The sequence below is a fragment of the Hypomesus transpacificus genome, unplaced genomic scaffold (assembly GCF_021917145.1).
Source record: "Hypomesus transpacificus isolate Combined female unplaced genomic scaffold, fHypTra1 scaffold_42, whole genome shotgun sequence".
In the NCBI taxonomy this organism is placed as follows: domain Eukaryota; kingdom Metazoa; phylum Chordata; class Actinopteri; order Osmeriformes; family Osmeridae; genus Hypomesus; species Hypomesus transpacificus.
The window spans coordinates 1,449,790-1,465,432 of record NW_025813938.1 but is presented as its reverse complement, the minus strand read 5'-3'; the positions used below and the strand labels follow the sequence as shown (position 1 = coordinate 1,465,432).

The following is a 15,643-nucleotide window of genomic DNA, read 5'->3' as shown; positions in this document are numbered from 1 at the left end:
TGATGGGTTTGAATTATACTCTTTAAAATTGAAATATGAATTTATTTAAATGCAAAAAATAAAATAATTCAAGGTACAGAAATTCAGCTCAAAGCTTCAAATTCGAGTAGTGACATTGAAATCCCAGAAAAAAAGGAAACAAAAATCAATGCTTCAGATATTCAAATATAACTAAATTCATTCAAATTTCTGTCTGATTTTTACTGTAAAAAAATTAGCAACCTGAATTTCTGAACCTAGAATTATTATTTTTTACATAGAAATAAATTCATGTAAACTTTAAAGAGGTGAATTCAAAACCAACAAATTCGGTGGTGTTTGAATTTCAATATTAAGTATTCAATGCCTTTTAAAATTATAAACATTTTGTCACTGATTTGCTTCAATACATCAGTCACTAACCATGTACCACAGATCCATGAACATTACGTCGCACCTTACAACATATTTGGTTGGCCAGACCAGCTGGACATGTTTAGTATTAATAATACTAGCCTATATTATAAACATAAATAACCTTTTCAATTACAAAATGTCTTTTAAGACATCATGTGAATTCTATGAATTCCATGTCATTAAATTCTAAAACACTTGAACGGCCGTGATTTTCCGACCGGTTCCATTTGTGAGATGGACTGTCCTTGCACCGTGTCTGTGCAAACTTTCATGGCGAATAAATCCCATTCTGATTCTGATTCTAATTCTGATTCTGACTTGGTCTTTTGTAACTCTAACAAAGAGTTGTGTGAGGTGGGCTGGCTAGTAAGATATACGTATGACTATAAAGACTTCACATATCAAGTGAAGGTGAACATCCACTACATTGGATGGAACTCCAACGGGTACCAAATGGAATGTATTTAGATTGTCGATATCATTACGTATAGCGTAAACATCAGAAGCTAAGCTTTGAGCGGGGGAGACCCCGGGAAAATATCGGTGATGCATAAAACGTCATTGCGTAGATGTCCAATCGCAAGCAAGCCCTGGGTTGTCAATACGCAACCAAACCAAAGGTATCACTTGGGTAGGCAATTTTTTTATAGGCGACTAGACAGACTCAGTCCAATAAGTGAATATGGTGACACTCAAGCACACTGGAGAATGTTTAGGAGTAATTTGCAGACGAAGGCTCAGGAATACTGTCCCTGAATCAGGCGTAGTGCAGGAAAAACAAACCTGCACACCGGTTCAGAAACCTCGGGCCGTGAGGTACCGAAAGCAGAAAATCATGACCAAACTCAGTGATTCTGGTTTTGAGGAGGATTTTCCCTTTGCGAGTCCATCGCCTATTCAGACACGCTTGCGTCAACCGGGCTCGGAGACATCACGGAGTCTTCATCGGCTGCTATCAAATTGGTATCACAACTATGGAGAGATTGTTTACAACATACAAAAAGACAACGAGAAGCAATTTCATCCCTTTAAGTGTTTGGAACGTCAACCCCAGGTACGAAATCTAACGGAAGCTGGGTTAGGGAGACCCCGCGATGAGGTTTAATCACCAGAGTTTTGTAGGTTTAACAGATTGGGGAAATAATTTGTGGCAGATAAACTAAAAGTGCTCTTTTTATTTCCTCCCAGGTGACAGCCGAGGCTCGGTGTAAACTGGTCAGTTGGCTCATTCCTGTGCACTGGCATTTCCGCTTGTCATTCGAGTGCTCCTGTCTAGCGGTGAACATCATGGATCGCTTCCTAGCCTCGACACCTGTGGCTGCGGACTGTTTTCAGCTACTGGGCGTCACCACACTCTTACTCGCAAGTAAACAGGCACGTGTGAAGATTGTATAGTATCGCTCACATCGTAGCATGACAGTTTTACTTTATTTAGAGAAAGTTGGAGGGTGTTCGTGCCTGTGAGTCTGTGTACTCATTAGTGTCACTTAGCTGGTGACTGTTTAAGTGTGTGTGTGTTGGACCGAGTGATGATTGAAACATGGCTTTCCAATTCCGTGAACTTTCACATGTGCAGATAAAGTTCACTCTGTGAAGGACACATCCTCTCAATAGTGACATCTGGGACTGTATCGACAGATAAGTGGGGCAAGATTTTTCAAAATAAGCCACAAGTCATGTGACAAAAAATGCGTTCATGTTTTATCAGAAAACAAATTGATGATGAATTTTGGGTCGCCAAGTTATGAATCGTAGGTAGTCATTTATTTTAAATTTGTTGTGTTCTTCAGATTGGTATTAATGACAAAACAATAATTGTAATTTCCCATGCTGTGTGCATTTGATAGATACATAGATATGGTAAGAGTATGCGCTTGCAGAGTTCAATTGCTCAAGTGTGTCAGAAGCATTTGGACAATCAAGGCCTCAGTACATTTCCAACGTTAAAACATGAATTTAGAGGGTCAGCATTGTTCTGTGAATCCTGCTTAGAGCGCTTTATGGCTAATAGTACCGTTAGCATCTGTAAGTGAACTCTTTGTTTTGCTCTGTCTCTCAGGTGGAGGTCTTCTCCCCAAGAATCAGCCAGCTGCTCTCCCTGTGTTGCCATGCCTTCTCCCGAGAGCAACTCTGTAACCTGGAGTGCCTCATTCTGCTCCGCCTCAATTTCCGTCTAGCCGCGCCCACTTTGGCTTTCTTCCTGGACCACTACACCAATCACAGCTTGGCCGGACAGGAAGTGGGCGGGGACGTGGAGGACAGCAGGCTGCCTGTGGACGGAGGAGAGGAGGGAGGGCAGTTAAAGTCAGGTGCAGGCAGGTGCAGCAACCTGGCTCGCAGGGTGTGTGAGCTGAGTTTGGCGGACTATGCCTTTAATAAGTACCCTCCTTCCTTGACGGCTCTCTGTGCAGTGAGGCTGGCCAATGAGCTTCTGGAGAAGGGACAGGATCTTTCTGAACGCATGGACCAATCAGAGACTGAAGACAGGACATGTGATCCTGGAGAGAGCGATCAGGGACATTGCATGGATGAACGTGATCATACCTCTGTTGATAATGATCAAACTTCGATATACGAGGATCACACTTCATCAGTGGGCGGTACTCAGTCAGTTACAGAACACAGCCCGTTACCGGGTAGCCCCGCCCTGAATGACCTAACCCTGGAACACACCCCGTTACCGGTTAGCCCCGCCCTGAATGACCTAACCCTGGGTTTGGAGGACAACACCCAAGGCCTTGCCCTGGAATGCAGAGATAACTTGAAACTGTTAGTGTCCCTGAACAAGGAAGCATTGCTAGCTATGATAACATTGTGATGTGATTACCTCAAAAAAAGCTAAATAAAAATATTTACCTATAGTTTACCTATAGGTCACCTCATACACTTTATTGAATACATTTGATGTTAATTTCCTTATGTGTTATTATTGATTCTGATGTACTGAAGTATTTATTTGTGACTGTTCTGCAGACAATATGTTAAATAAATGTTCTCTACAATGCATTGACATGAGTAAGATGTTTCTGGAGAGTATTTTCAATTTCCACAATGACTTATGTTTTTGTCTGTCAGTATGCAATCACTATGAAAACGTTTACTGTGAATGGAAACAGGTTGAGAACATGTTCAATAAATCATAAACAATCAAAACAAGTCAGTAAAAACTATCCCAAAACCTTAGAGAGAAAATTGAAGAAACCTCAGGATGAAAGAATCTAGGGATGGTTTCTTACAGAGACATAGGGGCAGTTGTTTGGGGCAATTGTCAGCTACAGGGGGAGGTAGAAGATCAGCATTACACCACAAGACAGTCAGTTAAGAACCAGGAGATCTGGGTGATCCATCAGAGGGCATTAGAGACCAATGTCTGTGTTGGGTGGGGGGCAACTCTGTCTCCAAATGAAAGTCCAAGATTTATTTCAAAAGACAAAAAATGTGCCTTCATTACTTAAGAAGTCATCTTACAAAGTTGATGGGGCTTACAGGTTTAAACGGGTCTGACAGATACACATTATATGATGTAAATATGATTAATGTTATTAGTTAGTTTACCTATTCGTTTTGAAAATGGTGTGATTGTTCTTTCTAACTAATCTTATTTACTCATTTGGAGTGGGATGTTATGGGATTTAATGCTTCTGCAAAGACCATTCCTGTTAGTGATCAATCACCCGTAGGCTACTTCTCCAATAATGCCGCTTAGTAGCGCGCGACAAGCGCTGGAAAGGCGCTAACCGTGAGTCCCAAGCTGAGTTCCACAATTTACCACAGAGTCGGTGGTCCCCAAGCGGATAGACTACACGCACGGAGAGCCCGCGGTAAAGCGCCCTCCCTCGCGGTCCCATTTTGCACTTAGGGCAGAAAACCGTTAACTACACCTGTTTAATCTCCGGGGACGCTGGTGTTCCATGGAAACCAAAAAAGGCCGCGGCATTGAGTTGTTTAAACCGGGAGCATGTTGTTTATATCAGACTCAACTGTGTTTTGGTGCCAGTCAATCATTTGGTTGTCGGCAAGACATTAGTAACAATCTGCCTGAAAATGCATGGGAATAGGACATATTTTGGGAATTCTAATAAGGTGGGGCATCATCACGGGAGAGTAGACAGGAAACAAACAATTACAGTGTAGCCTATAGAAAATACCGCTAATTTTACGCATTATAACAAGTTACTAAATTGAAAATAATCCATCTGTAGGCTATGTATCCTACATATTTGTTAATATAATTTTTCTTCAAGGCCAAACTGATGCTCCCAAGAAGCAGCAGTCCGGTCACGGTGTACGTGGACGCGGACCAGATCCCGTGCGTCGTTGAGGAGGGTATGTCTTGTTTAACTCACCGTTCAGCAAACGTCTTTTTGGAGCTATTAGGCTATTTGTGGTGTACGTACCGCACGTGCTCCTTCAGCTAACCTTTTTCCAATTTGATCGGTTGTACAGCCTTCGCAACGATTGCCTGGGACGACTTGGAAGAATGCAAGTCTGTGATGCGACGAGATAATGACTCCCTTGGCTCGCAGGTAAAACAGCTTAGACACACACACACACACACACAGACAGAGAGAGGTTCAATTCAATCCATTTCGCTGAGTGAAAGCGCAGCGTTACATCAATCCATGACCTACGGTTAATATTTAACAGCTTAACTGTGGGGAGAGTGCAGGAATTTAGCACGAATTATGTGGTTGGCTTGTACCTCTCACCTATGGAAAGCTGCAGCAAGCGGCTTCAGCTTGACAAAAACAATTTGAACGAACCGACTGTCGCTCACACTAAAGCTGCTACTTTTACGTGACCACACACACAACCAGGATGACCACCCATACATGCAACCCCATGTACTTACCATTTTGGAGTTGTGATTTTCAGGTAGCCTAACTGTATATGTTTGGAAAACCTTGACTTTTATGCATTGTAAATGTATATAATTAACGCGTTGTTATGTTTTTCGCACAGGTAAATGAATCGGTCGCAGATGAGCAAGACTTTGCAGACTACGCGTTTGATTTAATTGCAGGTAAGAAAACAACGAAGGTCTTTTTGACAGTGTGTAATTTAATGATTTACGGAGTTGCCTTTAAATCGAAAAGAAATAGTTTTCTGACCCTATTGCTAAAGACGGTTAGGTGAAATATTTGTATAGGCTAGGTATTGCGTTATTAAATAAACATACCACAAGTATTTACAGTCTTACTGTGTTTGTATAGACAGACAGCATACATTTTAAAAAGCGATTACCCCGTTTTATAACCAAGCCTCGATAGCCTACATTAAGCAACCATTTACTCCCTAGATTCGCCTGGCACTTTGGAGAGCAGCTTCTCTCCTGCTGGGCTGGTACCATTCCAGGGCTGCATTATACCGCCACTCACCCCGCAGCACGACTTCTCGCAAGAGGTCTGCCCTCGCTACCCCTCCCCAGCCGAAGGACTGCCACATGCCCACGACGAAGCCCTCTGGAGGGGCCTGGCCCATTACCACCACAGAGCCCTGGAGGAGGCTCTGGACACCAGCAGTCAGGTGAGGAGACAGTTCGCAAGGCTGGATCAGGGTAAAGGCTGCATCCTGATCTGAAAATCGGTTCTATTTTGTATGTCATAGACTTAGGCAATGGTTATAGGAATAATGTATTTAGTCAAAATTTACAAATGTATTTACATTGTTTGATTTGACTCATTAAAGGAGTTATTAAGAGTAAAGTCTGGGTCACAGCCAAGTTCTCTTAAAACCTTGCAATGCAAAGATGTATTATCGGTTGGGAAAAAAAATCTATTTAAATCATTCAGAAATGTGGTTAGGTAAAAAAAGATTAATTGTTTGAAACTACATTTCAAAGCTCAAATCATGATCAAAACAGTAACTGTTGAGTCTGAATCACAGAGTTCAGAGGTCAGAGAGGAAGAGGATGTCTGAGTCAGAGTGTGTCTGAGTCAGACAGAGGCTCGACTGCACTGACTGCGTAACTTATTTGCCCTCCATATTTGTGTAGCTTCACTTGACGGTCACCAAAAAGAAAGCTGAGATCAACTCCTTCCAGGAGAGAAATGTCCATCTCAGGGAACTCGCCAGCAGAGCCAAGCACCTCGCCTCTGTGCTCGATGTAAGCCTGCCCTGAGATCAACCCTCTTCTCATACATAACCTTGATTCTAAAGTGATTTACAGGCTCTTTGAGTTGTTAAAAACCGACAGACACTGTGTTTGTCCCCTTCAGACCCTTATGAGCGGGAGGGAACCGTGTCGAGGTGCCACACCCTCCCGTCACGGATCCGTCACGGCGAGGAACTGCAAGAGGCCGCGATCGGACGAGGACTGCGAGACGGCTTCCGCCCCGGGCCTCGTGGACGACATTATTCGCGACATCAGCGAACGCTGCAACGCTGTCCTGCACCGCAGCGCGAAAGAGCCAAAAATGGACGACACAGAGACTGTACAAATGTTTGGCTTGTTCTCCGGGTTACAGACCTCTGTGGCCACGGAGAAGGTTTCTCGCGGGGAAGGGTCCGAATCGCCACTTGACACGTCTTTTCGTACATCAGTCCAGGAACACAGCACCATTCGTACCCAAGCATATCCACACGGACATTCCTTCACCTCCAGGAACCCACAAGGAGGATACTGCTTTCGCTGGGTACCCAAGCAGAGCTAGCAGATAGTTCAAGTCAGCGGTTCGACAATCAAAGTATTCAACTGCTAGTGTGCAAGTCCAACAATGTCTACAGTGCTGAACGCTTAAAAAGTTGTCACTTAAAAGCATCATGTTTTACGTTGACGCCTGGGGATGCCGTCGTTATAGATGTAGTTCAAATGTCTTCATGTAACTTGCTGCGCTTAATAGGTGGAATAATGCAGAGGAAAGATTGAAGGAAATGTATTGCCATAGCATTCTTAAACCGAGTTTCTTGTCAACACTGCCTATGTACTGACTGCGTGGGCACGATTCATAACAAAAGCTGTAACAATGTCACATTTAATACCTCAGAAGCTGTTTTACTTTAATCATGAAATATGATCAATTGTGTGTTTTTTTAAATAAAAAATATATTTTTTCATGTAACGTCGCTATCTTCATTTGCTTATTGGGCCGATTATGTTTTGTCCGGAAGGAGAATTTCAACATTAATCACAGAAATGGAAAGTACCAGGAGGGGGCTGTCATTGTTTGAGTAGCAAAACAAACGTTACCTCTTGACACTCTTGACCTGAGGGCACGTCCTCCCCATCCGTCTTGTGTCACTTGGGGTGGTCTTAGGGGTGTCACAGAGAAATCCATTAAATTACCAGGCGTCCTTTCTGCCTCGTGGACCGGATTGTCTGCTTTAGACTAAAGACTAACCCTGAAAGGTTTGAGGGACATTGTCGAAACTCGAAACTGGCCACTTGAAAGTATCATTATTTTATGTCATTGATCGCTGGCTGTGGAGACGGGAACATTCACTCAAAATGTGAAAACGGTCCACAGCTTCACACCCCTTTCCTACTATCCACATTTGACAAATGCTGAGTAAGATTAACATCTGAAGGAGAACATGAACAGGGAACTACGTCTGATCGATCCAAGTTTGGAGATTTGACATTTGTGTCACATTGTGTTAACTCATGTCTGAGTAGAGCTGGTGGTAGGAGTAGCTGGGTTTGTGTAAGGTGAGCAGGTCCAGATTTGAACGTCAAACCGCTGCAGGCCACCTGTTCAAACTCCTCACCCGCAGTCTGTTTGCTCAAGACCTCTGGAAACAAGACATAGGCCAGGCAGCATTTACAGTACTGCTATGAGCAGGAGCATTTGTTTGAGGAGGATTTAACTGCATGAAGGAGATAAGGAGATACTGATAGAGGTTTGGGGCTGTGTGTGTGAGTATCCGTGTTCATGGCTGTCGTGCCTCAGGACCAGATAAGATGTTGGTCACAATATCTGCCAAACAGGAGGAGTCAAAGTGATGTGCAGATCTTTAACGCTTAGTGAGAAACCACAGACTGGGTAAACAGAGAGAAGTGGAGAACTGAGATTGCTGTGTAGTAGATTTCAAAAGTGTTCACAAGGAGAGTTCATTTTACTCGTTGAGTGTTTACATAGGTTCACTCTCATGAGGTAGACCTATATAAACACTCATGGTGTTAAGTTAACACTTAAAAGTTTGCGGTAGTGACTTTTTTTTCTCTCATTACAAGATCACATATGTATGGTAAACTACTAAAGATATACTGTTGCTAAAGCACAGGCCAATGGATTAGTGTCTGGTGAAGAAAAAAAAGTTTGTGTTTTTTTGCCGTTCTCTTTCAGACTGATAAGAGAGGTTCCTGCAGGTGGGAGCATTGTAGAATCTGTCTTGTTGTGTTTCGTTGCTACATTCAGGCCTTTAAACGAGGGCCCAGCATGATGACATTGCGTTATTTTACCTTTGACTTTAACACATGCACGAGAACACACGCCTCTGCTGTAAAAAAAAACAAAAAAAAATCTGGATTTTGTTTATTATCCGCCAGAGCCAAATATGTCTACAGTAAAATAATATATAAATAGTAAAGAAATATTATGGTATGATCTTCTGTTCATATGCACCTTTTTGGCACTATCGGCCCCTCCGACTAAGTCTTAAGACGTCTCTTTAAAGCTCAGACTGAAAATAACTGCATTTAGTAAATGGCTTCCTGGCTTTTATTTGGTTTCATATTACATTAATTAGTGTTTATAATGCAGGTTTTGTCTGTATTCTATCATTTGATGTCAAACTAATTTCACAGTGTAACACTATTTCCACACATCCAACGTGTACCATATTTACTGTGACGTTTTACTACCGTGCTTATCACTGTTGAAATCTGCTGCTTAAGTTTATCAATTGTTACAAGTCAGAGTTGGGCCACTGTTTACATTCCCAGTCGAGAGCTATGTTTTTTCTTCATGAACCTAAACCTGCAGTTGAGGTTGTGACAGATAGCTAGTTTAGAATCGTAAGCTATATTTTATAAGAACTAGAAACTATGAGAGCTATGAGTAACAAACGTTTCACATTCAAGGGTATAGGGATTATGGAATATGAGTATAGCTCTACCCAACTGTAAAACAGTCCAACCCAGTCTCAACCGTCGAAGTGTTTTTGAGTTCAAGATTTAGTTACTAAGATAATGTTTACTTATAGCGCCTCCTTTTGGGCCCATGTAGCTAAACCTCACCTTAACGGTAAGGCTAATTAAACAAGAGCAGGTAGTCTAATTAAGTTACAGTTAAAACTGTAAATATGTTTAATTGTTTCAGTGTAGCAAGACGTTTGCTCTCAGCATGGCCATGAAGTCCTTTAAAGCACGCATCTTCACGTCAGCTTGTTTTAACACCCACTTGTAGCCATAACCGCTCTCCAAACAAATACGTTTCTCATTGACAGTTGGAACAATAACCGTGTATATTAACAACACGCGACAGGAGCAGCTTAAGAGTAATCCGTTACCACCAAACTGCGGGAGGTAAGAGGTTAAAACAAGGGATAAATACGTTCCCAAGGTGACATAATCAAAACAGGCAGGACCCGTGGAGGAGTGTCTCCCTTGAACACAAGACAACAATATAATTCTCCATAACAGACACAGGACATAGGTTTGCGTAGACCAAACCAGTCCTACAGGAGCATATTGACGAATTGTTCATGTGTGTTGGTTGGGCTAATGACAACATTAAGCAACAGCATCTTTCAAATCGCTCATTGAGTGCACCTGTTGCGGAGCCGGGGCAGGGGCGCGAGCGCATATGGAAATGGCAGGTGGCGAGGATAAATCCATCTCGCGCCGTTAACCCATTTGAGCGCCATTCGGTGATTCTCATGCAGGGCGGGGGAAACGTGCGGTGGTAAAAAAAAATATATATTGAGGTTTAGGACTTTGTCAAGAAACAATAATACACCTACATTAAAATAATAATAATAACAACAATAATCATATACATAGCCTGTTAAGAAATTGATGCAGCCTGTTATTATTGACAATAGCCTAGGTTAATATGCCATATAGGCTATTCTTATTAGGCAACATTGCTATTTCATATGCGATTATTGTCCTTGTTTTATGAGCCTATAGGCTACTTTCCGGCATTATTGTTATTAATACTATTTTAATACACTTAATGCTTTAATTCTCTAAATCATATTGGCCTAAATTCAATTGAAAGGCCAGTTTAACGTGTAGAATCGCCTTCAGTGCAGGTCCTTGCTACAAAAGAGCATAGAAACTATAAACTATAGTCAAATCCCTGCTTGATTTAACCCTTTATGTCTATATTCCCGCTTTACATGTTGCAGTTCAGCCGCAAACCCGCCAGCGCTATATCAACTTTACCGCGCCTTGTGCTACTTTGTCTTGATTAATTACTGTTAAGTAGGCTAGTGTATCCACAGTTGGTAGCCAAGGGAACCACTAACGTCTTAAATGGCTGAATTCCGTTTGTGAACCGTACATACCTCCGATACAGAACCATCCAATTGTATTGGTCAGACCGCTTCCCGCCCCAGCATCCGCGACTGCTGTGTATTTATGGACACCGGGCAGAGGAGTCTATAACAGGTGTGCTTGCCCTTAAGTGAGGACTGCGCTACGAGTTGGGTCGACGCATGACTGTCTCTGTCGAGTTTCTTATTAATTAGGCTTTGTAGTGGAAACTTAGATAAAAGTCCTGTTTTAGAATAAAAGACAGAGGATAGGTGAGTTTGCAGCAGGCCGTTGGTACAGGTTTTTAAGACTCAGGCTGTGTCCAAGGAAACATCACGAGGATTTTACGGAAACATTGTCAATTCGAAGCCTCTATAGAAATGGTAAGATTTTCCTGTGAAAATAGAATACCAATAAGTTATAGTCGTGTGACAATTATTTGGGATAGATAGGATAAAGAAATAAACACGTCATTGACCAAATTGAGAAGAAAAAAAGGGGTCTTGATAATGATGTGCTGGTGTGTAGCCTACACCACTGTTGGCTGAGATATATAGACCTATTGCCTCTGTGATTGGTTATGAGGCAGTGTAATGTTAGCTGGTTTAAATACATTTCAGCTGACACTACAGCTGTTACCTAACCTTTCACCCACTCAACTGACAAATTAAGGATTGCAACTCTTTCTTTTGCTCTCACAACACCGTCAGGATAAGGACATTTTTTATAATTGAGAACCACAAACTGTCACAGTATCCAAGGAGTGGCTTATGCTTAATTAAATAGCAACGGATGCTTGCTCAAATGGTTCTTTCAGACGGGTGAAACTGCAATGAATTTGTCTCTCTCAATTGAATAAATTAATGTAAATTACCGTGCTATGGGAAGTGTCCCTGTCCTGGGTGTCTGGAAGGCAGTGTCTTGTTATCTGGTTTGATTTCTTTGCCAGTTTACCTGCTGCTGCCGTCCAGCTGCCTCTGTTTACATACGGGAATCTAGGCAGTGTGATATTTACATTTATGTTTTATTCATTTGGCAGACACTTTTATCCAAGTGATCCAAATAGTATGTATAAAGCATAGCATGCAGAAGATAGCGAATGAGGAGTAGCCTATAGTTTAGCGGTCAGAGTCAAGGACCAGTCTGTGTTTATACCAGCCATTTCATCTCATCTACTGTCTGTGCCCAGGAAACTTAAAATGCTTAAAATGACAACAGTTTCGAGTCAGCTAAACTAAAATGTTGTTGTTTAAAGCCAGAGAAGCGTCAGAAGAGATCTGTGTCTCAGTTTGGCAGTGCTGTGTTAGCTGGCTGTTCTCCATTCAGCCACTATGCATGCTTCCATACCAAGGCAAGGGATGACATCCATACCCATCCAGAGGTCTTCTAACCAGGGTACACAAGCTGCTGAACCACTCAGTTACCAAGTACATTTATTATTTAAACAGTTTTTTTATTACTCGTATTTAGCGGATGACTTAGATTATGTTAAATGTATCTTTGTTTATTAATCTCTTTATAGCGGTGTTTTTAAGTGTTCAGGTAAGTTGAAGTGTCAGAGAGGCTCAGAGGAAAAAGACTACACGTTTGTATCCAAAGGTTTTTTTTTCAATAAAAAAGGGTTTTACCAGCTAAACAGCTTTAAACTCAAGAGTTGGGACAAAACAAAAATCCTCTATACCGGTACAGGTGCAACATAAGCCTGATACACAATCATTAATAAGTACACATGGCTTTTAACATCTGAACAGATTATAAGAAGCAGGTCTACTCTTTGTAAGCATGTCCTTAATAAAAACTTTCACAGGTCTTGGAGGAAGACATCTCTGACATCAATATAAAACTTTACTCAAGTCAGCTGATTTTGGAACAGGTGAATCTGTAGAAATATTGCTGGAGGTGTATGTATAAAATAAAGGCCTTTGTTGACAGTAAAAAAACAGTGTCTGCTGTGACTATTTAACTACCACATGTTTATCTAATATTGTCTAATGTTGTTACTGTTCAGATCATATATCATATAAATGACAAGTGAAAACAATGGTTCTCAGGCCACAAGGTAAGACAAATACTTGTGTGCAGTTTGACGCAGCAGGAAACAACAGGCATGCATCAGTTTTGACACAATACTTTCAGACACATCTTAAACTTCACAGATTGGCCAGTGGTTACTGATGATGGACTAATTGCCAGAGTAACATTTAAGCATACTTAGCCACATTTAATCTGACAACACTATCATCATAATGATTCCTTACCATGAGTCACCGGAAACAATTAATTGTGTTCATAGAGGTCCTTCTCATTCTTCAACTTGCACACTCGAAGCTACCCAAGAATCTAAACAGTTCTTATATACCAAGCACGTGCTAAAGCTCCACTCTTTTCTTCAGGATAATGTCTCGCACTAGAGATACTGCCTCTTCACGCACGCTCAGGATGTTTTCTTCAGGTCTCCAGAACCGCACCACCTTCCCCTCTGGATTCACGAGAAATTTCCAGAAGTTCCACCGAGGTACTTTTTGGACAGAATCTGTATGTTGGGATAGAAAGAAAGTGTGAGAATTTGGAAACTCCATGTGTGACATTTAGGTACGCCTCCGCCTTCGACGTCTCCATCAAGGTGAACTGATTCCTTTGCCCTAGAGTAGAGCTTACCTGTGATAAATTTAAACGCAGGGTTGGGGTCGGAACCCAATATTTTGATCTTACTAAAAAAGGGGAACGTTACGCCGTAGGTGGTCTTGGCAAAGCTTTCAATGTCGTAGCTGTTCCCTGGTTCTGTCTCCCCGTATTGTCCACAGGGGAAAGCGAGCACATTGAAATGCGATGTTCCCAACTCCTTGTGGAGGTCTTGCAGTGCGCGATAGTTCAGCTCAGTGTGTTCGCTATGACTTGCCACGTTTACAACCAGGGAAACCTGCGTAAACACATAACACAATTGTACAACATTTGAATGTATGACTCACAAATATGAATAAAAAGTCTGAGATTTTGACGTGTGTGTGCAATTGGTGTATGAACTTGAATTATTCAAGTTAACTGTAAAACGCTGATCTGGACTTACTTTTCCTCGGTATCTCTCCAAGGAAACCGTCCTCCCTTTCGCGTCCTTCACTTCGAAAGAATATAAATCTTTTGGTTTTCTTGACTTGGCAAGTTTGGTCTGTAGCAGAAATAGACACCCCACGCTGACCATCAGACTAAAAAGAACGGTGAACATTCGTGATTTTTGGGCCGTAGTCTTCGTAGGGTAGCCCCCCAAAGCCTCCATCTTGGAGGCGGTGGTCAACTATCCAAAGTCAAGTTTTAAAACAACGCGTGTCTGACGCTAAGAATGGGCGGACGATACTGTCTGAAGCTTATCCTTTGTGCCGTAAAGACAAAAAAAAACGATGAAAACGTAGAGCACACTGACATCTGCTGGTTTACAAAAATGAAAGCATCTATTTAAACCCGAGACCACAGACAAAATTACGGCAGACTTTCTACTAGACTAAACGCACATGCCCCTTCAAACGACAATGTATGCAGGCTTTATATTGTGGGTATTGCATAGCCCTAATGTACAGGGATGGAGGTCTCTGGATGGTTCAGACTGGGCCTGTTGAAGGGTTTGAGTTCAGGGCTGGGAGGAGTGCATGAAGGGACCACGTCCTTCCTCCGTCCACTAGAGGACAGTATTACACGTCCTCTGATTGGGGAGTAACGGAATACATGTACCGGCGTTATGTATTCAGAATACATGTGATAAGTCACTGTATTCCGTTACAGTTACATTTTAAATAGTTGGTATTTACAATACAGTTACATTGTTGAAATCAATGGATTACATTACGATACTCATGTTTCACAAGTTTATTCACTCTCTAAATAAATTAAGGCGACACCATGCATTTCCCAGAACATCTATCTGGTGGTTTCCACACCGTACGAACACAACTAGGCCTACGTCATTGGCACTTGTTCTTTCCTTCTGCAATGCTATTGGCTAAGATCGTGCATGGTCATCACATGCATGGCGGATGCAAACTCACGAACCATGGATGGCCAAAGCATTCCTCTCATCCACTCTCAAGTAGTTCGGGAAACGCGCGTAAGAAATAACGATGGTTCGTTATTTTGCTTGTAGAGAACCCTTGTAACAATGTGGAAGTAAACCAAGTAGGCTAATACAAGTATTCAGAATACCTTATTCAGATTGAGTAACGTAACGGAATACGTTACAAAATACATATGAAAGACGTTTTGAAAGTATCCTTCCCAACACTGCCAACAGGTGACATGACAAGTCTAGTGACACCTGCATCCGTCAGAGTGTCAGATGCTGCGCAGGTCTGTCACTTGGAATTCTACATATCACATTAGCATTTTTAGTGACATAGCAAAGTGACGCACAAATGTATTTAGAAAGTATGGCTGCCTGCCCTGTATTCACCCCCACCAGCATGGCTGCTTACACACCTGAGGAAACTTCTAGAATCCACCCTGCCTAGTTTTTGTCTAGCGATGACTAGATGTCTGTGGTGTTGGTGATTACTAGTGTCGCAGAGGGACTGTTATATAACTCTAAATGTGCTTCAACGACTAAACGACGACTGGAAAACTCAAACCAAGGATTTGCTACAGTTTCTCAGAGCACACTTTTAAAATAAACTTTTCCCCTTTGAAATGGTTGTCTACCTGTCTCCCAGCAACAGGATGTCTCTACAGGAGCTAGGCTGGAACAAAAGGTTCGTACAGCAGGATGATAAAACACTTGGCTGCAGCATATGCAGCAGTGTGCCATGGAATGTGGTTACTGTGTGTATGTGTGTGTGTGTGTTT

General features: G+C 42.0%; 3 protein-coding genes across 3 annotated transcripts; 2 read left to right on the top strand and 1 right to left on the bottom strand.

The window, feature by feature from the left end:
• Positions 1-1,021: 1,021 nt before the first annotated feature.
• LOC124464893 (cyclin-O protein B) lies at positions 1,022-3,271 on the top strand. The gene is made up of 3 exons (XM_047016800.1): positions 1,022-1,450; positions 1,585-1,770; positions 2,456-3,271. The coding sequence occupies exons 1-3, from the start codon at positions 1,079-1,081 to the stop codon at positions 3,212-3,214; spliced, it is 1,317 nt and encodes a 438-aa protein (XP_046872756.1). The 5' UTR covers positions 1,022-1,078; the 3' UTR covers positions 3,215-3,271.
• Positions 3,272-4,440: 1,169 nt separating this feature from the next.
• LOC124464770 (multicilin) lies at positions 4,441-7,049 on the top strand. Its single transcript, XM_047016603.1, has 7 exons — positions 4,441-4,479; positions 4,641-4,722; positions 4,843-4,922; positions 5,359-5,419; positions 5,696-5,922; positions 6,392-6,502; positions 6,615-7,049. The coding sequence occupies exons 1-7, from the start codon at positions 4,441-4,443 to the stop codon at positions 7,047-7,049; spliced, it is 1,035 nt and encodes a 344-aa protein (XP_046872559.1).
• Positions 7,050-11,909: 4,860 nt separating this feature from the next.
• Positions 11,910-14,174, bottom strand: gpx8 (glutathione peroxidase 8 (putative)). Its single transcript, XM_047016740.1, has 3 exons — positions 13,884-14,174; positions 13,475-13,736; positions 11,910-13,349 (listed from the first exon to the last, which is right to left on the bottom strand). Exons 1-3 carry the CDS (start codon positions 14,088-14,090, stop codon positions 13,186-13,188), a joined length of 633 nt encoding a protein of 210 aa, XP_046872696.1. The 5' UTR covers positions 14,091-14,174; the 3' UTR covers positions 11,910-13,185.
• Positions 14,175-15,643: the final 1,469 nt, after the last annotated feature.

Coding starts and splice junctions, on each gene's coding strand:
- LOC124464893 (XM_047016800.1), top strand. CDS start 1,079: ATGGTGACACTCAAGCACACTGGAGAATGTTTAGGAGTAATTTGCAGA. Junction 1,451..1,584: donor GTTTGGAACGTCAACCCCAG/GTACGAAATCTA, acceptor ATTTCCTCCCAG/GTGACAGCCGAGGCTCGGTG. Junction 1,771..2,455: donor TCTTACTCGCAAGTAAACAG/GCACGTGTGAAG, acceptor TCTGTCTCTCAG/GTGGAGGTCTTCTCCCCAAG.
- LOC124464770 (XM_047016603.1), top strand. CDS start 4,441: ATGCATGGGAATAGGACATATTTTGGGAATTCTAATAAG. Junction 4,480..4,640: donor ATTTTGGGAATTCTAATAAG/GTGGGGCATCAT, acceptor TTTTTCTTCAAG/GCCAAACTGATGCTCCCAAG. Junction 5,420..5,695: donor CGCGTTTGATTTAATTGCAG/GTAAGAAAACAA, acceptor TTTACTCCCTAG/ATTCGCCTGGCACTTTGGAG.
- gpx8 (XM_047016740.1), bottom strand. CDS start 14,090: ATGGAGGCTTTGGGGGGCTACCCTACGAAGACTACGGCCCAAAAATCA. Junction 13,737..13,883: donor TGGAGAGATACCGAGGAAAA/GTAAGTCCAGAT, acceptor GTGTTTACGCAG/GTTTCCCTGGTTGTAAACGT. Junction 13,350..13,474: donor TGCGTTTAAATTTATCACAG/GTAAGCTCTACT, acceptor CCCAACATACAG/ATTCTGTCCAAAAAGTACCT.